The sequence below is a fragment of the Balaenoptera borealis genome (genome assembly GCF_965194805.1).
Source record: "Balaenoptera borealis genome assembly, chromosome: 16".
In the NCBI taxonomy this organism is placed as follows: domain Eukaryota; kingdom Metazoa; phylum Chordata; class Mammalia; order Artiodactyla; family Balaenopteridae; genus Balaenoptera; species Balaenoptera borealis.
Window position 1 is genome coordinate 85,507,233 of NC_138872.1, and position 27,954 is coordinate 85,535,186.

Consider the following 27,954-nt stretch of genomic DNA (forward strand, 5'->3'; position numbering starts at 1 on the left):
ACTGCATGCTGCCCACAAGCACGCAGACCCCAGACCCGTTGGAAGCAGAAGGCTGATGATGTTGAGTCCCCGCTACCTCACCACCGACCAATCAGAAGAATGTCCGTGAGCTGATCACGCACCCTGTAACCCTGTCTTCAACATGCAGCCCCTTTCTCTTTTCCCTATATAGTCCTCAAGCAAAACCTCAGGAGGGGAGAGTAGGTTCTTTGGGACGAGTCCACCTTCCCCCCTGGGCTGCCGGCTTCCTCAGTAAAGCCGTGTTTCCTTTTACCCAACACTTGTCTCTCAGTATTGGAGTCCTGAATGATGCAAGATCTGCCTCATCTTCTGCAGTTTTTCCTCCATGAAAAATAATTCAGGATTATTTTTCAGAGTTAAGAAATGTGGTTGGATAATCACAACGCCATTAAGCCACACCTCATCGGGCAGCAAACAGGCGAAGCACACTGGTAATGACCACACACATCATGACTGTGAGAAGACTTTCATCTTTATTATATTTCCCCAAAAGCTGCATTGCACGGTACTCTTTAATAATCTAAAATAACATACGAACTTGTTGAGACAAGTTAAAAACTTACGACTGAATTCCCACAATTCAGTAATGAGAACTAACAATGTACAAATTTATGCTTACAAGAATTGGGAGGAAATACCCACCTAGCTATAAGTAGAATGGAAATATTATGTAATAGATAAAATGTGTATTATGTAATAGATAAAACCAAAAATCTCTCTTGAAAATGTGAATAAAATTGTATATAGGTGTAAATATACAACAGCTGTAATACTCATCACAAAACTTGGTGGGAATAAGATGTTTCACAATGAAGACTATTTCAAAACTATTTAAAATACATCTATAAATATAAAATATAAAAATACAATAATTTTATAGGTGACATTTTCAAAATAAGCCAGTGAAAGTTAAGTCATCAGTCATGACCGTGTGGCTCTAATTATATATTTTAAAGTTATTCCCTCCTGTTCTGAGCCCCCTACACGCCACCTTCAAATGCTTCTAGACTGGGGCAAAGAAGTGTGTAAAAAATGGGACCTCCAGTGTTCATCCCAGGGGAGATTTGAATGAAATGATCTGAAAATTGGGGTGGTGCCTTCCAAAGGGATGGAACGTGACAGAACCCTGATTTCTTATTGTCCTGCCACAGACTCCTAGAAGCATGCCCCGCTCCCAGGAGTGTGACACGAAAACTCTCTTGAGCTCATTCTGGAAGACGCTGGGTTCTTCCCGATCATCTGCACAAGAGGCTTCTCCCTCCCTTCCTCACGGCTGTCGTCAGCGTGTGGATTGACCTCCTGTGCAACATCCTCATCTCTCCTGGGCTCTGTGATCTGGAAGTAAGAGAAGGAGCAAGGACGTCAGATTTCAAAGTGGCAACTGTCCAGATACAAAGGTTTTCACATTCTTAGTTCTCACCAGAATTGAGACTCATTTATGATTGCAGTTTTATCTGAAATTCTCCATTCGGAGCCCCAATCCTGAACCATTCATTGTTTTCAAGTGCGATTCTTGGAGTTTGGTGAGCCTGACTGCAAAAACTACTGAATACACCTAAGGCCAGGCCCAGTCATCTGCTTTATAGCCAAGACTCCAGGTGATTCTGCTCAGGGAGCTGGCATTTGGAGAATGCTGCTTTAGTCTTAACTCACCTTGGTCCTTTGGCACCACTTAAATTCTGAACTTGGAACCACACTACAGACATCACTGACCGGTCAGCATCGTGGACCAGGAGACCTGCTGCCTGTTCCCTAATGCTAATCCTGGATCCTAATGTCTAGTTTATTATTAATTTTTAATTGACTTATTTTCTTTATTTTATTTTTGGCTGCATTGGGTCTTTGTTGCTGCGCATGGGCTTTCTCTAGTTGTGGTGAGCGAGGACCACTCTCTGTTGCTTCTCATGACGCTTCTCTTGTGGCGGAGCACGGGCTCTAGGCGCGCACAGGCTCAGTAGTTGTGGCTTGCGGGCTCTAGAGTACAGGCTCAGTAGTTGTGGCTCGTGGGCTCTAGAGCGCAGGCTCAGTAGTTGTGGCTCGTGGGCTCTAGAGCGCAGGCTCAGTAGTTGTGGCTCGCGGGCTCTAGAGCGCAGGCTCAGTAGTTGTGGCTCGCGGGCTCTAGAGCGCAGGCTCAGTAGTTGTGGTGCACGGGCTTAGTTGCTCCGCGGCATGCGGGGTCTTCCCGGACGAGGGCTCGAACCCGTGTGCCCTGCTTTGGCAGGCGGATTCTTAACCCCTGAGCCACCAGGGAAGTCCCTGGATCCTAATGTTTAAATAATAGTCAGTCCTAGACTTGGTTAGTGTTACGGGCTGAATGTTTGTGTCCCCCCAAATTCTTATGTTGAAATCTTAAAATCTTAACCGCTAAGGGGCTGGTATTAGGAGGGTGGGGGTCTTTGGGAGGTTATTAGGTCATGGGGTAGAGCCCTCATGAATGAGATTATTGCCCTCGTAAAAGAGACTGTGGTCTGTTGTTTATAAGCCACGCAGTCTGTAGTATCTTGTTAGGGCAGGTCGAAGGGACTAAGGCAGCTAGTTTGCAAGATTTCAACCAAATGTTTGCTCAGTCCTCTGCCCACATCTAGAACTCTAATGTGTCCATTGTAATAAGCCATGCTGAAGATGGCATTCCTTAACCTTCACTCGTTCTGATAAACCGTCTTGACCATAAAGTTGGGGGGGAAAAGGTGACTTGTACAAGAGGAATCATTGGTCCAGAAGCGGTGAGTCAGGGGAAATAAAGAGTCACAGGTGATCTGGCCGTAAGCAATTGGAAAGTAAATTTGGATGAAAATAAAGCTAGTCATAATTGGTCTTTTCTTATTGAACGTGTAGGCTGTTCCATCTAATATCCTGTTTGTAGACATTTACTTTGTGGTAGGTAAATCCTAGAACCCATATCCCTGAGGGATGTAAGGCCAAAAATGAATTAAAAAGAGAAACTCGAAACACCGTATATGGAAAAAAATCACCATCTCATCAAAGCTGTTATTTGGACCCAATTGCTTTGGGTGAAATGACTTCAGTGAGACCCATGCGTCTGTGACAGACTGGTTTCCCCGAGGTCTGGCGCCCACGGGTCCCACGGTGCTGGTGTGTGTGTGTGGCTGTGAGGCCGCGGCTGGGCGCTGAGTCGGCGTGTGGCTGTGTGCCCGGCTGGCCCCCTTCACAGCGTGAGAGGTGATGTGGGTCCAGCAGTGGGATTCCTCCGATTTCCTCAGTAAGCAACGCGTTCATTCCGCCCGCACCTTTGCGGACGCAGACCTACCTTTGCGCAGGCCGATGACCTCAGGCCTGCGTGGTCCTGGGGCCTCTAGGGCAAGAGGGCGCGATCTCTTCCCCACACCCAGAGCTCTGGATCAAAAGCCTGGATCTGGAACGACAAACAGCCCCTGGAAATGAGGATGACGCTGCCTCCCCGTGCCCCGCGTCCGGTTCTTTGTCGTCCGTCCCCAAGTCCCAGACCGAATCCCCCATGATCCCCACCTCCTCTCCGGCCCTGCCCCTCCCCCAGACCGCCACAGCCCACCCACCTGCTCGCACTCTTCCCGAGTGACCCTAGCGTTCCAGCCCATGGAACGGATGAACTGGAGACGCAGTTTGTGGAACAAGGGACGCTGGGAGCGGTTCTTTCCATAGAGGAACGAAAAGATGGCCTGTTTGGGGGCCTGGTTGTCCTCTTCCATGTCGTTGGCCACATAGCTGGGGAAAGACATCAGGTGGCTGTCATCAGCACAGGAAGGGCCTCCCCTTGAGATCAGCTTCCCAGAAAAGAGGCGGGCTGAGCATCCTGACACGACCCACCCAGCCCTGCCCAGCGTCCCCGAGGGCCGCCCAGTTATCAAGGCGCCACTGGCCAGGCAGGACCTTCGCAAGGGTGCCTCTCACACCTTGATGCCGGGGACAAAATCCAAACCCCCTGTTCCCTTCAACTTGTTGTATGCGCACACACCTCTCTCCCTATGTTGTAGGTGTATGTACAGTTCCTGAGGGCAGGAGCTGATCTGATCTATTTCTGCATTCATCCCTCTCCTACCAAAGGACACATTTAGGGCTTGGTTCATCTTGATGCATTAATTCAACAGCCTTTTGTGAATCTCTGCTCCCATCACCTCATATTCCCCAGCGTGTAGGGTGTACTTTATAAGGTTTCATTAGATGAATGAATGAATGAATGAATGAATGAACATTTTATCTCGTAGCCAAATGCAATACTGATTACCTCGAAGACTCACAATAACAGACATTCGCAAAATGAAAAGAATTGTGCTGAGTGTTTTGGGAATGCATTGACATTTTGACAAGACCTGCCTTCCACATTGTGTCTAGTCTAATGGGACTGGGGAAGGGGAAGGGGGGAGATAAGAAATGACTGTAATGCAAAGCATCACATTCTAATACGATTTTAACTAAAGTGCCTCCGGGATGCAGAAGTTAGGGAGATCAGGCATCGTGAAGGTTTTGGTGTTTGAACCCACTTTAAGGATAGGGTCATTTTCTTCAGGTAAATGTGTGGGAAAGATCCCTGGACAGAAAAGCACAATAGAAACTTAGAGGGCAGGGTATGTGGAAGGAACAGTGACACAAAGGAATAAAGTATCAGGACAGTGTGATGGAGACTGCAGAGAGAGTTGAATTCCAACCCAGAACTCTGGCCTTGATTTGGCACGTAATTAGCCAATGACATTGTGTGACGCGGTCAGACCTGGGTTTTGGAAGGACATTCAGGCAGATAGAGCCGACTGGCTTGGGAGACGTGGAAGAAACATCAGTGGGGAGCATTTTCTACCAGGTCCGCGCTATGTGATAAGGGCCCCGATTGTGGCATTTGTCGTGGGAACGCAGAAACGGAAGATAATCACACTTGGTGCTGATGTGGGAAGACCCGAGACCGGAGAATCAGAACCGGAAACGTCTCAAGTCTATTTACTTGTGGGCAGGATGGTGTCAGTTCTTTCTTCCTCTCCTCTTAGGAAGGTTTCGTGTTTTGCTTTGTTTCGTTCAGTGTTTTAATTGACATTAGGGCAGTTTGTTTTGACAATGAATGGTGTAAAAAACATAACTTCGTTTGAAAAAGAAACCACTCTACCGTAATCCTGTCATTTTCACAGCCAGAGTAAACGGTACAGAGGGGTTTAAAAAAATAGATGAAAGGTCAGAGCCCCAGGTCTCTCCCTGCGCCCTCCCAGGGTGTTGAATATTGATGGAGGGGACGGAGCAAGATACTCACAGAGCTATAAAGAAATGGATTCTCTGGAATTGCCAGGAGAAGAGCCCGGCCCGGCTGAAATAAGCTATCACCATCGACAGGAGATACTGATGGAAAGAGGGAAAAAAACGTAGGAGAAGCTTGCCAGAAAAGAGGCACATCTTCCACATCGTGGAAGAGGAAAAACAGTGGGATAAGGGAGCAGGGGACGAGGAATGGGTGGTGCCACTTGGAGAAGAGACCCCCGTGTTGGGTGAGCCTGATTATTTGGGGGAGGGTAGAGGACAGAAGGTCAGAGTTTGCGACGCTCCAAGGATGGGAGGCTGTGGGTTTGAGGGCGTGGACTTAGGGCCGCTGGCACTGGACGGTGTTTGATGAACCGGAGCCAAGGCGAGTCCCCAGGAGCTGAGAGGAGAGGGGACTTAGGCAGCAACCACCAAAGGGGCACACCTGGGGCTCAGATCCCAGAGGGGACCTCGAGGCCCCTGGAGGGAAGTGTTGACAAGGCATCAGGTTGGGAGGGGAGTGGAAACGTGGGTGTAGAAAGCACCCCGCGTGCCCACCCAGGACAGGCGCTGGAGCAGGAATCCATCTCAGTGGGGGACTTACCTTGTCAGATACTTGCAGGGTTTTGTCCCAGGCGAGGAATTTCCTAATGACGGGATCCTCTGTGAAAAGAGGGCAGATGTTTGCCAGTGGGAACAGGGCTGTCGTGGGAGCATTCCAGAGCCAAGAGGGAGAACCACGCCCCCCCCCTGGGGAAATGCCAAGATGTGGCCCAGGGTGAAGCTGATGGGAAGAGGGGAGGGAAGACCATTCACTGTGGGAGGAAAAGGGGTGACTCCCCTTCTAGGGGGGCCGAGTGACAGGGAGTGATGCCCCTTCATCATGCATTCACGTACCAGTGCAGAGGGCATGGAGTTACTCACAGCCAATTTCTCAATTGACAGTCACGTCAGGGGGCGAAGGTGGCTTGTGTTGCCCCCCACCCCCTCCCGCCGTCCCACGCCAGTAAGATTCAAAAGGCCAGTAAGAGCTAGAGTCTCAGGGGTACAGTTGAAACCAAGCGAACCTAATCCTGTATCATTTCTAAATCTAACCCAGTCTTGTATCATTTGTGAGTCTAACCTAATCCTGTATCATTTATGTGTCCCCTGTGTCCTTTATCCGTAGACAGTCCGCCAGGGACGGAGAGTGCACCAAGTAGCAGGGAATTCTTTTCCATTGGGAAAGTGTAGTCATTGGAAGTTTTTGTTTGTTTGTTTTTCAAGTATAGGATTGGAGGGTGCTGGGCGGTGGGTGGGTGGTGCTGGTCCTTACCGAGCATCCTGGTGAAGACCTCGTGGTGCTCAGGCAGCACTGAAGACACCCGCTGTCGCTTGAGCTTCATCTTGAGCCCACTCAGCGACTCCACGACCCAGGTGTCCTGGGCCTCAGTGGCCGGCTCGCCCTCCTCCTCCTCCTCTCTGAACGCCACTGACCTCTTCCTCTTAGAGCCAGGGCGCTGAGGCGGGGAGCTGCAGCCGGCCCAGGGGGCTGAGAAAAGACAAGAGACTACAATAGGACGTTCTCGTCTTGGGAATTCAGCCACTGGTGACCACCCAACCCCACCCCGACTCCGCCTCCCCCCCGAAACACCCCTACCCTTTTCAGTCGTATAGACCTCTGACCTTGCCCCAAGTCATCTTTCCATCTTTCTCTGTCCATATCTACCTATCCCTCCCCTGACTCATTTTGTCATTTTTCCGGCTTCCTGTCCTGAAAACTCTTTCTCATGGTAGATAATTTCTCCCACTAGGAAAAAAGAAGAAAAAGAACCCTCCCCTTGTTTCCTCTCTTCCCCTCTCTCATCCTTGGATCTCATCTCCTAACCCTCTTTCTTGCTTCCCAGGTTTTCCGTGTCCCCAGCTCCTGTCCTCTCCTCCCTCAATCCCTGGCTTTCCGAATGTCTCCCTTCTTTCATAGGCACCTGACGCAGGTGCTCCTTCCCGACCTCTGTACCCTCTCCTCCTTACTGGTCAAGCCTCTGAAGTTCCTTCTCGTGCCAGCTCCCTCACCTGACGGTCCTGGGCTTTCTTCGTTGACAGTCACCTCCAGGGGGTACCCTGAGGAGCTGGGCTGGGAGTCCTGGTCCTCAACCTGGGAACTCGGTTGACGATTGGCCATGATTTCTCCCAAACTCTTCCCTTCCTCGACGCCTAGACTCTGCTTTGTCCCAACTCTTCTTCTGGACTTGGGCAAAACACAAGTGGTCGTCCCTTCTCCGAGCTGCGGGGCAACTGGCAGTGGAGAAAAGCTCTGGCGAGATGCTATTGTCCACCTCTGCTGCCGAGCGCCACGGAGTCTGGTCCTTCCAATCAGGAAGGTCGGAAGCCTGTGACATCATCATGGGTCATTCCAACCTGGCAGCCAGTTTGAATGAAAACACAAGTAACTGTCAGACCTATGTGTGCGCTTGTCCCAGAGATCAGGGGTAAATGGTATCTCCTGCCACTGACCCAACCTCTGCCCGTCCTCCAAAACCCCCCTCAAGGTGTCCGGACCCCTCTTTACCGCTTCCCAGCAGGTGCGCTGTCCTCTCCCTGCTGGACTCTCCCCCTCGCTCGCATTCCTTTTCCACGGCCTGGTGGGAGAGTGGGGAGAGGGACAAGGAAACTTAGGGGAAGCAGCAACGGTTAAGCCTTATAAGAGTGAGATAGGTATGTAAAAAAAGATCCCAGGTGCACTGACTGACTGGATTGAAAAGTTACGTTAAAACACGCAGTTTGGCAGAGCGCTTCTGCTCAATGTGTACTGACACTGTGTTCAGAATTCTGTACTGGGGGAGCACACGTCCGCCACCCTCAGGCACCTTTGAGTCCAAGAGCCATTTTGAGAAGCTAAAATCAGAGAGAAGTACAGGTGCTCACGCACCCTTCAAAGGGGGTCTACAAACAAACACAAAACAACAAAAAAGGGCACCTTTGGATTTCACAAAGTCCATGGATTGTCCAAAGCCTGCCCCTCGATTCCAATTAAGAAATTCTAGTCTACTTACCAAAATTTTTTTTTTTTTTAAACATCTTTATTGGAGTATAATTGCTTTACAATGGTGTGTTAGTTTCTGCTTTATAACAAAGTGAATCAGTTATACATATACATATGTTCCCATATCTCTTTCCTCTTGCATCTCCCTTCCTGCCACCCTCCCTATCCCGCCCCTCTAGGTGGTCACAAAGCACCGAGCTGATCTCCCTGTGCTATGCGGCTGCTTCCCACTAGCTATCTATTTTACATTTGGTAGTGTATATATGTCCATGCCACTCTCTCACCCTGTCACATCTCACCCCTCCCCCTCCCCATATCCTCAAGTCCATTCTCTAGTAGGTCTGTGTCTTTATTCCCGTCTTGCCACTAGGTTCTTCATGACCTTTTTTTTTTTCCCTTAGATTCCATATATATGTGTTAGCATACTGTATTTGCTTTTCTCTTTCTGACTTACTTCACTCTGTACGACAGACTCTAACTCCATCCACCTCACGACAAATACCTCCATTTCATTTCTTTTTATGGCTGAGTAATATTCCATTGTATATATGTGCCACATCTTCTTTATCCATTCATCCGATGATGGACACTTAGGTTGCTTCCATGTCCTGGCTATTGTAAATAGAGCTGCAATGAACATTTTGGTACATGACTCTTTTTGAATTATGGTTTTCTCAGGGTATATGCCCAGTAGTGGGATTGCTGGGTCGTATGGTAGTTCTATTTTTAGTTTTTTAAGGAACCTCCATACTGTTCTCCATAGTGGCTGTATCAATGTACGTTCCCAGCAACAGTGCAGGAGGAGGGTTCCCTTTTCTCCACACCCTCTCCAGCATTTATTGTGTGTAGATTTTTTGAGGATGGCCATTCTGAGTGGTGTGAGGTGATACCTCATTGTAGTTTTGATTTGCATTTCTCTAATGATTAGTGTTGTTGAGCATCCTTTTCACGTGTTTGTTGGCAATCTTATATCTTCTTTGGAGAAATGTCCATCGAGGTCTTGTGTCCATTTTTGGATTGAGTTGTTTGTTTTTTTGATATTGAGCTGCGTGAGCCGCTTGTATATTTTGGAGGTGAATCCTTTGTCAGTTGCTTCGTTTACAAATATTTTCTCCCACTCTGAGGGTTGTTTTTTTGTCTTGTTTATGGTTTCCTTTGCTGTGCAAAAGCTTTTAAGTTTCCTTAGGTCCCATTTGTTTATTTTTGTTTTTATTTCCATTTTTCTAAGAGATGGGTCAAAAAGGATCTTGCTGTGATTTATGTGATAGAGTGTTCTGCCTATGTTTTCCTCTAAGAGTTTTCTAGTGTCGGGCCTTACATTTAGGTCTTTAATCCATTTTGAGTTTATTTTTGTGTTATGGTGTTAGGTAGTGTTCTCATTTCATTCTTTGACAGGTAGCTGTCCAGTTTTCCTAGCCCCGCTTATTGAAGAGGCTGTCTTTTCTCCACTGTATATTCTTGCCTCCTTCATCAAAGATAAGGTGACCATATGTGCGTGGGTTTATCTCTGGGCTTCCTATCCTGTTCCATTGATGTATATTTCTCTTCCCTAAAGTATATTTCAATAAAGGTATGTACGTTGTTTTTTTAGACACAAGGCTATCGCACACTTAACAGACTACAGAATAGTGTAAACGTAAGTTTCTCATGCACGGGTACACCAAAAAATTCATGTGACTTGCGTTATGGCGGTATTCGCTTCATTGCAGTGTTCTGGAACTGAAGCTGCAATGTCTCTGAGCGGGGCCTGTATACCCAGAAGTGGGATTGCTGGATCATATGGAATTTTTATTTAAAAGATTTTGAGAAAACTCCATACTGTTTTCCACAGTGCCTGCACGATGTTACATTCCTGCCTACAATATGCAAGGGTTACGATTTCTCTACAACCTTGACAACTCTATGTTTAAAAAGAAAGAAAAAATTGTAGCCATTCCAGCAGATGTGAGGTAATATCTCATGATGATTTTGATTTGCATTTCCCGGATGATTAGTGACGTTGAGCACCTTTTCATGTACCTGGTGCTGTGTTAAGTATTCCTAACACACATACAGAGACACAAAGGGATAGAAGGAATCTTTTGGAAGTGATGAGTATATTACCGTGATGGTGGTGATGGTATCACAGGTGTGTGCATATGTCCAAACTCATCAAGTTATACAAATTAAACCTGGGCTGGATTTTGTATATCAGTTATACGTAAATAAAGCTGTAAAAGCCCAGCAACAAGTGGTGTGTTTCCTGAGCCGGTGAAGCCCAGGTACATCTTTTCTCCTCTCCCAGGGGTGAACCCACCCAAGCAGCCATTGAACTTGGCTCACTTTCCGTTTCTTTAGTTTCCCCTTCTATTACTTTTGTGTTTCTGCTTTGTTTTCAGATTACAGCTAAGTGCTTCCCTATTTGTAGCAGCAGTGATTCTGAGTTTGGCTCTGTCGTTTGAAGACTTTTGATGGTCTCTCCAAAGCGATTAAGTTTCTACAGAGCTAATCTCAGTTAGGTGAGAGGTGGCAGAGGATCTGGTTTGATAGTCTTTTCTTAGTCTTTTCTGTTCGTCTATTTGTCTACTTTGACAAGCTCAGATCAGATCAGTTAAGAATCTCTTGCCCAATGGGAGGAGAACGGCTCTTTAATCTCTAGACTGGTGAGTGTTTATTCCTGACCGATGTCTAAGACTTTAGAACTGAAGGTAAAAGTTCCATTTCTCTGTATGTCTGTGTGTCTGTAATTCAGAAAGGCCTTTACCTCTGACAGTGTGAGTATGTAATGTTTTTCTGCTTCTGGATCTATTAAAGTAGATTGTAGAGTCTCTTAAATTCAAGGGTTTCTGTCCTGATTGGCTTACAAAGATACAAATGTGCTTATAAAAATTATGTATCCCTAAAATTCTCAGAGAGAAAGGAATTTGAACTTCTGATACTTTAAATGTGCTAGAAAAGTATTCTTACGGAAATCAAGTCAGGGAATTCCCTGGCAGTGCAGTGGTTAGGACTCGGTGCTTTCACTGCCAGGGCCCGGGTTCAGTCCCTGGTCAGGGAACTAAGATCCAGCAAGCCTCTCGGTGCAGTCAAAAACACAAACAAACAAAAAAATCAACTCAGAAATTTAAAGACTTCAAGTTTACATAATTTAGGTAAATCTTTGGCAAATGAAGCTAGTTTAATAGTTTTGGTTTAATACAAAGTTACTCCTATCTTATTTATCAGTATTAGGCATACATTGAAAACAATTCTACTTGGGTGTGTTCTTCCTAAATTTATATAGGTGTACCCATCAAATAAGCTAACATTACTTCTACTTAATATTTAAGGTTATGAAAAATGTAAATTTGTGTTTAGCCACATTTAATGATTCTTCTGACAAACTTTATTTCAACAGTAACTATGTTTTGTACTGTGTCAGCTTGTCGATACATTCCAAGATCTTTAGTTTACGTAAACCCTTGAACTGATACTAAATTGTGTTACTGACTGGATAATCATTGGATACCGAGGTCATTTGTAAGCAAGACAGAAACCTGAAACGTTGATCACTAAGCATAATCTCAAGTTCTATGCTCTTGCTGCATATTTTTATTTGTTACCTAGAGGCTATATCTGTGGGTGTGTTAATGAATGTGTTTGTCTCTGGCACTTGGAGAAGTTGTGTAAGGGATGTTTGTGGCTTCGTAATGTTGTGTTACGTGTGTTCATGAGCTCTGCTAGCCTACAGTGCTGGTGTGTGATGGGCAGTTGTCAGTTATTCACTCCTAGTTTTCTTTGTGCAATGGAAGTAACTTTGGTTCAAAGTTGTTATGAATATAATATGAATGAGGCTTGAGCAATAGTAATGTTATCGGCTGGAACAGAACTCAGGTGCAGCTGCTCATCGCTCAGAAGTCAATGTTCCAGAGACAAGGGTTGGTGGAAGAAGAACGATGCTTTATTCAGGAAGCTGGCAACGTGGGAAGATGGTGGACTAGTGTCCCCCACAGCATCTCCCAGTTGCCAGTTAGAGGGAAAAGGGGTTTACAGGGAAAAGACGGGAAGTCTCTGGGCTGTGCAGGTGGGGGCTACATGCAGAGTAGCACAGTCAGCTCTGACCATCATCTTGACATTGGTCATGCAGTGGTGTGGTCAGTGTCATGTTGATTGTTTCCGGCACAGTTAATCTTCAAGTCCAGTGTTGGTTTGTTCCCATTTCCTTGAGGCCAGTTCCTGGAATTGTGTAAGCCATTGGTTCAGGTCTGCTCAAGATGGAGCAGCTTACGTCATAGCTCCAGTCTGGTCATCATACAGTTAGCTCTCTCCTCTTGTAGCGGTTTTAGTATCTGCCAAACAAGTTAGGAATGTGTCTCTGACACTGTTACTTATGTCCTTGGGGAGGACCTAAAGAGTCTGTGACTGCTGTTGTCCTAATCGTGAACTGCTTGAACCTGTTGTTTTGTGACTCAGGGGAGGCCTGGGAGACTGCAGCTGTTTTACAAGCAAGAGGCAGGGGACACGGAAGGGCCCTGCAGGGTCCTGCTTGGTTCCAGCAACCGAGAGGTACAACTTTGTATGCAAGATGATGAGATGTAGTTTTGTTTATTAACAGGAACAAAAATAGTTTGGTCCTAAAGTAAAATGACCGATTGTTCCAGCACCAGAAAGAGGATAGTGAAGGACACCACCTGAATGAATCTAGAAAGTTGTAGGAGATTGGTGGAAAGGGAATTGTATTGGTCTCAGCCGAAGGTGGCTCAGTTTTGATGTTTATTGCAGAGATTTTCAAAAAAGAGCTTATGGTTCTCTTAAGTATCAAATATTATATTGATGCAAAGCTGGAGTTTGGTTTTCTCTCTGTAAAAATGATATAATTTTTCGTGGAGTATTGGTCTCCTTAATAAGTGGTTGGAAAAGTTGTTCTCTAAATCTGCCTAAACAGCAGAGATTCTGTATCTCACAGGAAGAGCTTTCTGCCCCTAGTTGTGAATTCATCCGGCCGCCTTATTTTCTTGAAAATAAATGCACAGGGACTTCCCTGGTGGTGCAGCGGTTAAGAATCCGCCTGCCAGCGCAAGGCACACGGGTTCGAGCCCTGGTCCGGGAAGATCCCACATGCTTTTAGAAACTAGAACACGGAGAGAGTGAGGTCATATGAAATTTGAAACGCTCAATATTGTCATAGTTTTAAGCAGTTTGAGGATTGCTGGAAGAAATGATTTGTCATTCATTCAGGTAATACGCATTTGATGAATACTTGCAAAAAGTAAACAATAAAAAATCCTCTAGAGCCCGCGAGCCACAACTACTGGAACCCACGTGCCTAGAGCCCATGCTCCGCAACAAGAGAAGCCACCGCATTGAGCAGCCGACGCACCACAACGAAGAGAAGCCCCCGCTCACCGCAACTAGAGAGAGCCTACGTGCAACAGCGAAGACCCAACGCAGAGAAAAATAAATAAATAAATAAATAAATAAATAAATAAATAAATGTATTAAAAGAAAAAAAGAAAGAAAATAAATGCACAACAAAATTTCTGCGTTTCTGAGAAAGTTAAGCTTCCTTAAAAGTGTGTTCCTTTTGGTCTGGTTTTTTCTCTTTAAAGTGGACTGTCAGGAATTCCCTGGCATTTCAGGGGTTAGGACTGTGCGCGTCCACTGCTAGAGGCCTGTGTTTGATCCCTGGTCAGGGAACTAAGATCCCACAAGCTGCGTGGCGCGGTCGAAAAAACAGCAAAGACAAAATCATCATACTTTAGCCGTTAAACGAAGTCCAGGGCCTTTAGTTGCTCCTCAAGGGCTATGGGGTAATAGTATGAGGCACGTCCTTGGAGCTGTTTTGCAGAGACTGAAACCCCCAGCAGGTGGAAGAAGTTAACTGCATGCTGCCCACAAGCACGCAGACCCCAGACCCGTTGGAAGCAGAAGGCTGATGATGTTGAGTCCCCGCTACCTCACCACCGACCAATCAGAAGAATGTCCGTGAGCTGATCACGCACCCTGTAACCCTGTCTTCAACATGCAGCCCCTTTCTCTTTTCCCTATATAGTCCTCAAGCAAAACCTCAGGAGGGGAGAGTAGGTTCTTTGGGACGAGTCCACCTTCCCCCCTGGGCTGCCGGCTTCCTCAGTAAAGCCGTGTTTCCTTTTACCCAACACTTGTCTCTCAGTATTGGAGTCCTGAATGATGCAAGATCTGCCTCATCTTCTGCAGTTTTTCCTCCATGAAAAATAATTCAGGATTATTTTTCAGAGTTAAGAAATGTGGTTGGATAATCACAACGCCATTAAGCCACACCTCATCGGGCAGCAAACAGGCGAAGCACACTGGTAATGACCACACACATCATGACTGTGAGAAGACTTTCATCTTTATTATATTTCCCCAAAAGCTGCATTGCACGGTACTCTTTAATAATCTAAAATAACATACGAACTTGTTGAGACAAGTTAAAAACTTACGACTGAATTCCCACAATTCAGTAATGAGAACTAACAATGTACAAATTTATGCTTACAAGAATTGGGAGGAAATACCCACCTAGCTATAAGTAGAATGGAAATATTATGTAATAGATAAAATGTGTATTATGTAATAGATAAAACCAAAAATCTCTCTTGAAAATGTGAATAAAATTGTATATAGGTGTAAATATACAACAGCTGTAATACTCATCACAAAACTTGGTGGGAATAAGATGTTTCACAATGAAGACTATTTCAAAACTATTTAAAATACATCTATAAATATAAAATATAAAAATACAATAATTTTATAGGTGACATTTTCAAAATAAGCCAGTGAAAGTTAAGTCATCAGTCATGACCGTGTGGCTCTAATTATATATTTTAAAGTTATTCCCTCCTGTTCTGAGCCCCCTACACGCCACCTTCAAATGCTTCTAGACTGGGGCAAAGAAGTGTGTAAAAAATGGGACCTCCAGTGTTCATCCCAGGGGAGATTTGAATGAAATGATCTGAAAATTGGGGTGGTGCCTTCCAAAGGGATGGAACGTGACAGAACCCTGATTTCTTATTGTCCTGCCACAGACTCCTAGAAGCATGCCCCGCTCCCAGGAGTGTGACACGAAAACTCTCTTGAGCTCATTCTGGAAGACGCTGGGTTCTTCCCGATCATCTGCACAAGAGGCTTCTCCCTCCCTTCCTCACGGCTGTCGTCAGCGTGTGGATTGACCTCCTGTGCAACATCCTCATCTCTCCTGGGCTCTGTGATCTGGAAGTAAGAGAAGGAGCAAGGACGTCAGATTTCAAAGTGGCAACTGTCCAGATACAAAGGTTTTCACATTCTTAGTTATCACCAGAATTGAGACTCATTTATGATTGCAGTTTTATCTGAAATTCTCCATTCGGAGCCCCAATCCTGAACCATTCATTGTTTTCAAGTGCGATTCTTGGAGTTTGGTGAGCCTGACTGCAAAAACTACTGAATACACCTAAGGCCAGGCCCAGTCATCTGCTTTATAGCCAAGACTCCAGGTGATTCTGCTCAGGGAGCTGGCATTTGGAGAATGCTGCTTTAGTCTTAACTCACCTTGGTCCTTTGGCACCACTTAAATTCTGAACTTGGAACCACACTACAGACATCACTGACCGGTCAGCATCGTGGACCAGGAGACCTGCTGCCTGTTCCCTAATGCTAATCCTGGATCCTAATGTCTAGTTTATTATTAATTTTTAATTGACTTATTTTCTTTATTTTATTTTTGGCTGCATTGGGTCTTTGTTGCTGCGCATGGGCTTTCTCTAGTTGTGGTGAGCGAGGACCACTCTCTGTTGCTTCTCATGACGCTTCTCTTGTGGCGGAGCACGGGCTCTAGGCGCGCACAGGCTCAGTAGTTGTGGCTCGTGGGCTCTAGAGCGCAGGCTCAGTAGTTGTGGCTCGTGGGCTCTAGAGCGCAGGCTCAGTAGTTGTGGCTCGTGGGCTCTAGAGTACAGGCTCAGTAGTTGTGGCTCGCGGGCTCTAGAGCGCAGGCTCAGTAGTTGTGGCTCGTGGGCTCTAGAGCGCAGGCTCAGTAGTTGTGGCTCGTGGGCTCTAGAGCGCAGGCTCAGTAGTTGTGGCTCGCGGGCTCTAGAGCGCAGGCTCAGTAGTTGTGGCTCGTGGGCTCTAGAGCGCAGGCTCAGTAGTTGTGGCTCGTGGGCTCTAGAGCGCAGGCTCAGTAGTTGTGGCTCGTGGGCTCTAGAGCGCAGGCTCAGTAGTTGTGGCTCGCGGGCTCTAGAGCGCAGGCTCAGTAGTTGTGGCTCGCGGGCTCTAGAGCGCAGGCTCAGTAGTTGTGGCTCGTGGGCTCTAGAGCGCAGGCTCAGTAGTTGTGGCTCGTGGGCTCTAGAGCGCAGGCTCAGTAGTTGTGGCTCGTGGGCTCTAGAGCGCAGGCTCAGTAGTTGTGGCTCGCGGGCTCTAGAGCGCAGGCTCAGTAGTTGTGGCTCGCGGGCTCTAGAGTGCAGGCTCAGTAGTTGTGGCTCGTGGGCTCTAGAGCACAGGCTCAGTAGTTGTGGCTCGCGGGCTCTAGAGCGCAGGCTCAGTAGTTGTGGCTCGTGGGCTCTAGAGTACAGGCTCAGTAGTTGTGGCTCGTGGGCTCTAGAGTACAGGCTCAGTAGTTGTGGCTCGTGGGTTCTAGAGCGCAGGCTCAGTAGTTGTGGCTCGCGGGCTCTAGAGCGCAGGCTCAGTAGTTGTGGCGCACGGGCTTAGTTGCTCCGCGGCATGCGGGGTCTTCCCGGACGAGGGCTCGAACCCGTGTGCCCTGCTTTGGCAGGCGGATTCTTAACCACTGAGCCACCAGGGAAGTCCCTGGATCCTAATGTTTAAATAATAGTCAGTCCTAGACTTGGTTAGTGTTATGGGCTGAATGTTTGTGTCCCCCCAAATTCTTATGTTGAAATCTTAAAATCTTAACCGCTAAGGGGCTGGTATTAGGAGGGTGGGGGTCTTTGGGAGGTTATTAGGTCATGGGGTAGAGCCCTCATGAATGAGATTATTGCCCTCGTAAAAGAGACTGTGGTCTGTTGTTTATAAGCCACGCAGTCTGTAGTATCTTGTTAGGGCAGGTCGAAGGGACTAAGGCAGCTAGTTTGCAAGATTTCAACCAAATGTTTGCTCAGTCCTCTGCCCACATCTAGAACTCTAATGTGTCCATTGTAATAAGCCATGCTGAAGATGGCATTCCTTAACCTTCACTCGTTCTGATAAACCGTCTTGACCATAAAGTTGGGGGGGAAAAGGTGACTTGTACAAGAGGAATCATTGGTCCAGAAGCGGTGAGTCAGGGGAAATAAAGAGTCACAGGTGATCTGGCCGTAAGCAATTGGAAAGTAAATTTGGATGAAAATAAAGCTAGTCATAATTGGTCTTTTCTTATTGAACGTGTAGGCTGTTCCATCTAATATCCTGTTTGTAGACATTTACTTTGTGGTAGGTAAATCCTAGAACCCATATCCCTGAGGGATGTAAGGCCAAAAATGAATTAAAAAGAGAAACTCGAAACACCGTATATGGAAAAAAATCACCATCTCATCAAAGCTGTTATTTGGACCCAATTGCTTTGGGTGAAATGACTTCAGTGAGACCCATGCGTCTGTGACAGACTGGTTTCCCCGAGGTCTGGCGCCCACGGGTCCCACGGTGCTGGTGTGTGTGTGTGGCTGTGAGGCCGCGGCTGGGCGCTGAGTCGGCGTGTGGCTGTGTGCCCGGCTGGCCCCCTTCACAGCGTGAGAGGTGATGTGGGTCCAGCAGTGGGATTCCTCCGATTTCCTCAGTAAGCAACGCGTTCATTCCGCCCGCACCTTTGCGGACGCAGACCTACCTTTGCGCAGGCCGATGACCTCAGGCCTGCGTGGTCCTGGGGCCTCTAGGGCAAGAGGGCGCGATCTCTTCCCCACACCCAGAGCTCTGGATCAAAAGCCTGGATCTGGAAAGACAAACAGCCCCTGGAAATGAGGATGACGCTGCCTCCCCGTGCCCCGCGTCCGGTTCTTTGTCGTCCGTCCCCAAGTCCCAGACCGAATCCCCCATGATCCCCACCTCCTCTCCGGCCCTGCCCCTCCCCCAGACCGCCACAGCCCACCCACCTGCTCGCACTCTTCCCGAGTGACCCTAGCGTTCCAGCCCATGGAACGGATGAACTGGAGACGCAGTTTGTGGAACAAGGGACGCTGGGAGCGGTTCTTTCCATAGAGGAACGAAAAGATGGCCTGTTTGGGGGCCTGGTTGTCCTCTTCCATGTCGTTGGCCACATAGCTGGGGAAAGACATCAGGTGGCTGTCATCAGCACAGGAAGGGCCTCCACTTGAGATCAGCTTCCCAGAAAAGAGGCGGGCTGAGCATCCTGACACGACCCACCCAGCCCTGCCCAGCGTCCCCGAGGGTCGCCCAGTCATCAAGGCGCCACTGCCAGGCAGGACCTTCGCAAGGGTGCCTCTCACACCTTGATGCCGGGGACAAAATCCAAACCCCCTGTTCCCTTCAACTTGTTGTATGCGCACACACCTCTCTCCCTATGTTGTAGGTGTATGTACAGTTCCTGAGGGCAGGAGCTGATCTGATCTATTTCTGCATTCATCCCTCTCCTACCAAAGGACACATTTAGGGCTTGGTTCATCTTGATGCATTAATTCAACAGCCTTTTGTGAATCTCTGCTCCCATCACCTCATATTCCCCAGCGTGTAGGGTGTACTTTATAAGGTTTCATTAGATGAATGAATGAATGAATGAATGAATGAATGAACATTTTATCTCGTAGCCAAATGCAATACTGATTACCTCGAAGACTCACAATAACAGACATTCGCAAAATGAAAAGAATTGTGCTGAGTGTTTTGGGAATGCATTGACATTTTGACAAGACCTGCCTTCCACATTGTGTCTAGTCTAATGGGACTGGGGAAGGGGAAGGGGGGAGATAAGAAATGACTGTAATGCAAAGCATCACATTCTAATACGATTTTAACTAAAGTGCCTCCGGGATGCAGAAGTTAGGGAGATCAGGCATCGTGAAGGTTTTGGTGTTTGAACCCACTTTAAGGATAGGGTCATTTTCTTCAGGTAAATGTGTGGGAAAGATCCCTGGACAGAAAAGCACAATAGAAACTTAGAGGGCAGGGTATGTGGAAGGAACAGTGACACAAAGGAATAAAGTGTCAGGACAGTGTGATGGAGACTGCAGAGAGAGTTGAATTCCAACCCAGAACTCTGGCCTTGATTTGGCACGTAATTAGCCAATGACATTGTGTGACGCGGTCAGACCTGGGTTTTGGAAGGACATTCAGGCAGATAGAGCCGACTGGCTTGGGAGACGTGGAAGAAACATCAGTGGGGAGCATTTTCTACCAGGTCCGCGCTATGTGATAAGGGCCCCGATTGTGGCATTTGTCGTGGGAACGCAGAAACGGAAGATAATCACACTTGGTGCTGATGTGGGAAGACCCGAGACCGGAGAATCAGAACCGGAAACGTCTCAAGTCTATTTACTTGTGGGCAGGATGGTGTCAGTTCTTTCTTCCTCTCCTCTTAGGAAGGTTTCGTGTTTTGCTTTGTTTCGTTCAGTGTTTTAATTGACATTAGGGCAGTTTGTTTTGACAATGAATGGTGTAAAAAACATAACTTCGTTTGAAAAAGAAACCACTCTACCGTAATCCTGTCATTTTCACAGCCAGAGTAAACGGTACAGAGGGGTTTAAAAAAATAGATGAAAGGTCAGAGCCCCAGGTCTCTCCCTGCGCCCTCCCAGGGTGTTGAATATTGATGGAGGGGACGGAGCAAGATACTCACAGAGCTATAAAGAAATGGATTCTCTGGAATTGCCAGGAGAAGAGCCCGGCCCGGCTGAAATAAGCTATCACCATCGACAGGAGATACTGATGGAAAGAGGGAAAAAAACGTAGGAGAAGCTTGCCAGAAAAGAGGCACATCTTCCACATCGTGGAAGAGGAAAAACAGTGGGATAAGGGAGCAGGGGACGAGGAATGGGTGGTGCCACTTGGAGAAGAGACCCCCGTGTTGGGTGAGCCTGATTATTTGGGGGAGGGTAGAGGACAGAAGGTCAGAGTTTGCGACGCTCCAAGGATGGGAGGCTGTGGGTTTGAGGGCGTGGACTTAGGGCCGCTGGCACTGGACGGTGTTTGATGAACCGGAGCCAAGGCGAGTCCCCAGGAGCTGAGAGGAGAGGGGACTTAGGCAGCAACCACCAAAGGGGCACACCTGGGGCTCAGATCCCAGAGGGGACCTCGAGGCCCCTGGAGGGAAGTGTTGACAAGGCATCAGGTTGGGAGGGGAGTGGAAACGTGGGTGTAGAAAGCACCCCGCGTGCCCACCCAGGACAGGCGCTGGAGCAGGAATCCATCTCAGTGGGGGACTTACCTTGTCAGATACTCGCAGGGTTTTGTCCCAGGCGAGGAATTTCCTAATGACGGGATCCTCTGTGAAAAGAGGGCAGATGTTTGCCAGTGGGAACAGGGCTGTCGTGGGAGCATTCCAGAGCCAAGAGGGAGAACCACGCCCCCCCCCTGGGGAAATGCCAAGATGTGGCCCAGGGTGAAGCTGATGGGAAGAGGGGAGGGAAGACCATTCACTGTGGGAGGAAAAGGGGTGACTCCCCTTCTAGGGGGGCCGAGTGACAGGGAGTGATGCCCCTTCATCATGCATTCACGTACCAGTGCAGAGGGCATGGAGTTACTCACAGCCAATTTCTCAATTGACAGTCACGTCAGGGGGCGAAGGTGGCTTGTGTTGCCCCCCACCCCCTCCCGCCGTCCCACGCCAGTAAGATTCAAAAGGCCAGTAAGAGCTAGAGTCTCAGGGGTACAGTTGAAACCAAGCGAACCTAATCCTGTATCATTTCTAAATCTAACCCAGTCTTGTATCATTTGTGAGTCTAACCTAATCCTGTATCATTTATGTGTCCCCTGTGTCCTTTATCCGTAGACAGTCCGCCAGGGACGGAGAGTGCACCAAGTAGCAGGGAATTCTTTTCCATTGGGAAAGTGTAGTCATTGGAAGTTTTTGTTTGTTTGTTTTTCAAGTATAGGATTGGAGGGTGCTGGGCGGTGGGTGGGTGGTGCTGGTCCTTACCGAGCATCCTGGTGAAGACCTCGTGGTGCTCAGGCAGCACTGAAGACACCCGCTGTCGCTTGAGCTTCATCTTGAGCCCACTCAGCGACTCCACGACCCAGGTGTCCTGGGCCTCAGTGGCCGGCTCGCCCTCCTCCTCCTCCTCTCTGAACGCCACTGACCTCTTCCTCTTAGAGCCAGGGCGCTGAGGCGGGGAGCTGCAGCCGGCCCAGGGGGCTGAGAAAAGACAAGAGACTACAATAGGACGTTCTCGTCTTGGGAATTCAGCCACTGGTGACCACCCAACCCCACCCCGACTCCGCCTCCCCCCCGAAACACCCCTACCCTTTTCAGTCGTATAGACCTCTGACCTTGCCCCAAGTCATCTTTCCATCTTTCTCTGTCCATATCTACCTATCCCTCCCCTGACTCATTTTGTCATTTTTCCGGCTTCCTGTCCTGAAAACTCTTTCTCATGGTAGATAATTTCTCCCACTAGGAAAAAAGAAGAAAAAGAACCCTCCCCTTGTTTCCTCTCTTCCCCTCTCTCATCCTTGGATCTCATCTCCTAACCCTCTTTCTTGCTTCCCAGGTTTTCCGTGTCCCCAGCTCCTGTCCTCTCCTCCCTCAATCCCTGGCTTTCCGAATGTCTCCCTTCTTTCATAGGCACCTGACGCAGGTGCTCCTTCCCGACCTCTGTACCCTCTCCTCCTTACTGGTCAAGCCTCTGAAGTTCCTTCTCGTGCCAGCTCCCTCACCTGACGGTCCTGGGCTTTCTTCGTTGACAGTCACCTCCAGGGGGTACCCTGAGGAGCTGGGCTGGGAGTCCTGGTCCTCAACCTGGGAACTCGGTTGACGATTGGCCATGATTTCTCCCAAACTCTTCCCTTCCTCGACGCCTAGACTCTGCTTTGTCCCAACTCTTCTTCTGGACTTGGGCAAAACACAAGTGGTCGTCCCTTCTCCGAGCTGCGGGGCAACTGGCAGTGGAGAAAAGCTCTGGCGAGATGCTATTGTCCACCTCTGCTGCCGAGCGCCACGGAGTCTGGTCCTTCCAATCAGGAAGGTCGGAAGCCTGTGACATCATCATGGGTCATTCCAACCTGGCAGCCAGTTTGAATGAAAACACAAGTAACTGTCAGACCTATGTGTGCGCTTGTCCCAGAGATCAGGGGTAAATGGTATCTCCTGCCACTGACCCAACCTCTGCCCGTCCTCCAAAACCCCCCTCAAGGTGTCCGGACCCCTCTTTACCGCTTCCCAGCAGGTGCGCTGTCCTCTCCCTGCTGGACTCTCCCCCTCGCTCGCATTCCTTTTCCACGGCCTGGTGGGAGAGTGGGGAGAGGGACAAGGAAACTTAGGGGAAGCAGCAACGGTTAAGCCTTATAAGAGTGAGATAGGTATGTAAAAAAAGATCCCAGGTGCACTGACTGACTGGATTGAAAAGTTACGTTAAAACACGCAGTTTGGCAGAGCGCTTCTGCTCAATGTGTACTGACACTGTGTTCAGAATTCTGTACTGGGGGAGCACACGTCCGCCACCCTCAGGCACCTTTGAGTCCAAGAGCCATTTTGAGAAGCTAAAATCAGAGAGAAGTACAGGTGCTCACGCACCCTTCAAAGGGGGTCTACAAACAAACACAAAACAACAAAAAAGGGCACCTTTGGATTTCACAAAGTCCATGGATTGTCCAAAGCCTGCCCCTCGATTCCAATTAAGAAATTCTAGTCTACTTACCAAAATTTTTTTTTTTTTTAAACATCTTTATTGGAGTATAATTGCTTTACAATGGTGTGTTAGTTTCTGCTTTATAACAAAGTGAATCAGTTATACATATACATATGTTCCCATATCTCTTTCCTCTTGCATCTCCCTTCCTGCCACCCTCCCTATCCCGCCCCTCTAGGTGGTCACAAAGCACCGAGCTGATCTCCCTGTGCTATGCGGCTGCTTCCCACTAGCTATCTATTTTACATTTGGTAGTGTATATATGTCCATGCCACTCTCTCACCCTGTCACATCTCACCCCTCCCCCTCCCCATATCCTCAAGTCCATTCTCTAGTAGGTCTGTGTCTTTATTCCCGTCTTGCCACTAGGTTCTTCATGACCTTTTTTTTTTTCCCTTAGATTCCATATATATGTGTTAGCATACTGTATTTGCTTTTCTCTTTCTGACTTACTTCACTCTGTACGACAGACTCTAACTCCATCCACCTCACGACAAATACCTCCATTTCATTTCTTTTTATGGCTGAGTAATATTCCATTGTATATATGTGCCACATCTTCTTTATCCATTCATCCGATGATGGACACTTAGGTTGCTTCCATGTCCTGGCTATTGTAAATAGAGCTGCAATGAACATTTTGGTACATGACTCTTTTTGAATTATGGTTTTCTCAGGGTATATGCCCAGTAGTGGGATTGCTGGGTCGTATGGTAGTTCTATTTTTAGTTTTTTAAGGAACCTCCATACTGTTCTCCATAGTGGCTGTATCAATGTACGTTCCCAGCAACAGTGCAGGAGGAGGGTTCCCTTTTCTCCACACCCTCTCCAGCATTTATTGTGTGTAGATTTTTTGAGGATGGCCATTCTGAGTGGTGTGAGGTGATACCTCATTGTAGTTTTGATTTGCATTTCTCTAATGATTAGTGTTGTTGAGCATCCTTTTCACGTGTTTGTTGGCAATCTTATATCTTCTTTGGAGAAATGTCCATCGAGGTCTTGTGTCCATTTTTGGATTGAGTTGTTTGTTTTTTTGATATTGAGCTGCGTGAGCCGCTTGTATATTTTGGAGGTGAATCCTTTGTCAGTTGCTTCGTTTACAAATATTTTCTCCCACTCTGAGGGTTGTTTTTTTGTCTTGTTTATGGTTTCCTTTGCTGTGCAAAAGCTTTTAAGTTTCCTTAGGTCCCATTTGTTTATTTTTGTTTTTATTTCCATTTTTCTAAGAGATGGGTCAAAAAGGATCTTGCTGTGATTTATGTGATAGAGTGTTCTGCCTATGTTTTCCTCTAAGAGTTTTCTAGTGTCGGGCCTTACATTTAGGTCTTTAATCCATTTTGAGTTTATTTTTGTGTTATGGTGTTAGGTAGTGTTCTCATTTCATTCTTTGACAGGTAGCTGTCCAGTTTTCCTAGCCCCGCTTATTGAAGAGGCTGTCTTTTCTCCACTGTATATTCTTGCCTCCTTCATCAAAGATAAGGTGACCATATGTGCGTGGGTTTATCTCTGGGCTTCCTATCCTGTTCCATTGATGTATATTTCTCTTCCCTAAAGTATATTTCAATAAAGGTATGTACGTTGTTTTTTTAGACACAAGGCTATCGCACACTTAACAGACTACAGAATAGTGTAAACGTAAGTTTCTCATGCACGGGTACACCAAAAAATTCATGTGACTTGCGTTATGGCGGTATTCGCTTCATTGCAGTGTTCTGGAACTGAAGCTGCAATGTCTCTGAGCGGGGCCTGTATACCCAGAAGTGGGATTGCTGGATCATATGGAATTTTTATTTAAAAGATTTTGAGAAAACTCCATACTGTTTTCCACAGTGCCTGCACGATGTTACATTCCTGCCTACAATATGCAAGGGTTACGATTTCTCTACAACCTTGACAACTCTATGTTTAAAAAGAAAGAAAAAATTGTAGCCATTCCAGCAGATGTGAGGTAATATCTCATGATGATTTTGATTTGCATTTCCCGGATGATTAGTGACGTTGAGCACCTTTTCATGTACCTGGTGCTGTGTTAAGTATTCCTAACACACATACAGAGACACAAAGGGATAGAAGGAATCTTTTGGAAGTGATGAGTATATTACCGTGATGGTGGTGATGGTATCACAGGTGTGTGCATATGTCCAAACTCATCAAGTTATACAAATTAAACCTGGGCTGGATTTTGTATATCAGTTATACGTAAATAAAGCTGTAAAAGCCCAGCAACAAGTGGTGTGTTTCCTCAGCCGGTGAAGCCCAGGTACATCTTTTCTCCTCTCCCAGGGGTGAACCCACCCAAGCAGCCATTGAACTTGGCTCACTTTCCGTTTCTTTAGTTTCCCCTTCTATTACTTTTGTGTTTCTGCTTTGTTTTCAGATTACAGCTAAGTGCTTCCCTATTTGTAGCAGCAGTGATTCTGAGTTTGGCTCTGTCGTTTGAAGACTTTTGATGGTCTCTCCAAAGCGATTAAGTTTCTACAGAGCTAATCTCAGTTAGGTGAGAGGTGGCAGAGGATCTGGTTTGATAGTCTTTTCTTAGTCTTTTCTGTTCGTCTATTTGTCTACTTTGACAAGCTCAGATCAGATCAGTTAAGAATCTCTTGCCCAATGGGAGGAGAACGGCTCTTTAATCTCTAGACTGGTGAGTGTTTATTCCTGACCGATGTCTAAGACTTTAGAACTGAAGGTAAAAGTTCCATTTCTCTGTATGTCTGTGTGTCTGTAATTCAGAAAGGCCTTTACCTCTGACAGTGTGAGTATGTAATGTTTTTCTGCTTCTGGATCTATTAAAGTAGATTGTAGAGTCTCTTAAATTCAAGGGTTTCTGTCCTGATTGGCTTACAAAGATACAAATGTGCTTATAAAAATTATGTATCCCTAAAATTCTCAGAGAGAAAGGAATTTGAACTTCTGATACTTTAAATGTGCTAGAAAAGTATTCTTACGGAAATCAAGTCAGGGAATTCCCTGGCAGTGCAGTGGTTAGGACTCGGTGCTTTCACTGCCAGGGCCCGGGTTCAGTCCCTGGTCAGGGAACTAAGATCCAGCAAGCCTCTCGGTGCAGTCAAAAACACAAACAAACAAAAAAATCAACTCAGAAATTTAAAGACTTCAAGTTTACATAATTTAGGTAAATCTTTGGCAAATGAAGCTAGTTTAATAGTTTTGGTTTAATACAAAGTTACTCCTATCTTATTTATCAGTATTAGGCATACATTGAAAACAATTCTACTTGGGTGTGTTCTTCCTAAATTTATATAGGTGTACCCATCAAATAAGCTAACATTACTTCTACTTAATATTTAAGGTTATGAAAAATGTAAATTTGTGTTTAGCCACATTTAATGATTCTTCTGACAAACTTTATTTCAACAGTAACTATGTTTTGTACTGTGTCAGCTTGTCGATACATTCCAAGATCTTTAGTTTACGTAAACCCTTGAACTGATACTAAATTGTGTTACTGACTGGATAATCATTGGATACCGAGGTCATTTGTAAGCAAGACAGAAACCTGAAACGTTGATCACTAAGCATAATCTCAAGTTCTATGCTCTTGCTGCATATTTTTATTTGTTACCTAGAGGCTATATCTGTGGGTGTGTTAATGAATGTGTTTGTCTCTGGCACTTGGAGAAGTTGTGTAAGGGATGTTTGTGGCTTCGTAATGTTGTGTTACGTGTGTTCATGAGCTCTGCTAGCCTACAGTGCTGGTGTGTGATGGGCAGTTGTCAGTTATTCACTCCTAGTTTTCTTTGTGCAATGGAAGTAACTTTGGTTCAAAGTTGTTATGAATATAATATGAATGAGGCTTGAGCAATAGTAATGTTATCGGCTGGAACAGAACTCAGGTGCAGCTGCTCATCGCTCAGAAGTCAATGTTCCAGAGACAAGGGTTGGTGGAAGAAGAACGATGCTTTATTCAGGAAGCTGGCAACGTGGGAAGATGGTGGACTAGTGTCCCCCACAGCATCTCCCAGTTGCCAGTTAGAGGGAAAAGGGGTTTACAGGGAAAAGACGGGAAGTCTCTGGGCTGTGCAGGTGGGGGCTACATGCAGAGTAGCACAGTCAGCTCTGACCATCATCTTGACATTGGTCATGCAGTGGTGTGGTCAGTGTCATGTTGATTGTTTCCGGCACAGTTAATCTTCAAGTCCAGTGTTGGTTTGTTCCCATTTCCTTGAGGCCAGTTCCTGGAATTGTGTAAGCCATTGGTTCAGGTCTGCTCAAGATGGAGCAGCTTACGTCATAGCTCCAGTCTGGTCATCATACAGTTAGCTCTCTCCTCTTGTAGCGGTTTTAGTATCTGCCAAACAAGTTAGGAATGTGTCTCTGACACTGTTACTTATGTCCTTGGGGAGGACCTAAAGAGTCTGTGACTGCTGTTGTCCTAATCGTGAACTGCTTGAACCTGTTGTTTTGTGACTCAGGGGAGGCCTGGGAGACTGCAGCTGTTTTACAAGCAAGAGGCAGGGGACACGGAAGGGCCCTGCAGGGTCCTGCTTGGTTCCAGCAACCGAGAGGTACAACTTTGTATGCAAGATGATGAGATGTAGTTTTGTTTATTAACAGGAACAAAAATAGTTTGGTCCTAAAGTAAAATGACCGATTGTTCCAGCACCAGAAAGAGGATAGTGAAGGACACCACCTGAATGAATCTAGAAAGTTGTAGGAGATTGGTGGAAAGGGAATTGTATTGGTCTCAGCCGAAGGTGGCTCAGTTTTGATGTTTATTGCAGAGATTTTCAAAAAAGAGCTTATGGTTCTCTTAAGTATCAAATATTATATTGATGCAAAGCTGGAGTTTGGTTTTCTCTCTGTAAAAATGATATAATTTTTCGTGGAGTATTGGTCTCCTTAATAAGTGGTTGGAAAAGTTGTTCTCTAAATCTGCCTAAACAGCAGAGATTCTGTATCTCACAGGAAGAGCTTTCTGCCCCTAGTTGTGAA

At 46.6% G+C, this 27,954-nt stretch overlaps 3 protein-coding genes across 2 annotated transcripts; 1 reads left to right on the forward strand and 2 right to left on the reverse strand.

The window, feature by feature from the left end:
• The window catches only part of LOC309614468 (uncharacterized protein), a 123,213-nt gene that overhangs the window by 33,794 nt on the left and 61,465 nt on the right, over positions 1–27,954 (forward strand).
• Positions 2,336–5,580, reverse strand: LOC309614471 (speedy protein E4A-like). The gene is made up of 3 exons (XM_082362868.1): positions 5,252–5,580; positions 3,555–3,723; positions 2,336–3,394 (listed from the first exon to the last, which is right to left on the reverse strand). The coding sequence occupies exons 1-3, from the start codon at positions 5,398–5,400 to the stop codon at positions 3,335–3,337; spliced, it is 378 nt and encodes a 125-aa protein (XP_082218994.1). The 5' UTR covers positions 5,401–5,580; the 3' UTR covers positions 2,336–3,334.
• Positions 16,814–25,501, reverse strand: LOC309614475 (speedy protein E4A-like). The gene is made up of 3 exons (XM_082362872.1): positions 19,998–25,501; positions 18,298–18,466; positions 16,814–18,137 (listed from the first exon to the last, which is right to left on the reverse strand). Exons 1-3 carry the CDS (start codon positions 20,144–20,146, stop codon positions 18,078–18,080), a joined length of 378 nt encoding a protein of 125 aa, XP_082218998.1. The 5' UTR covers positions 20,147–25,501; the 3' UTR covers positions 16,814–18,077.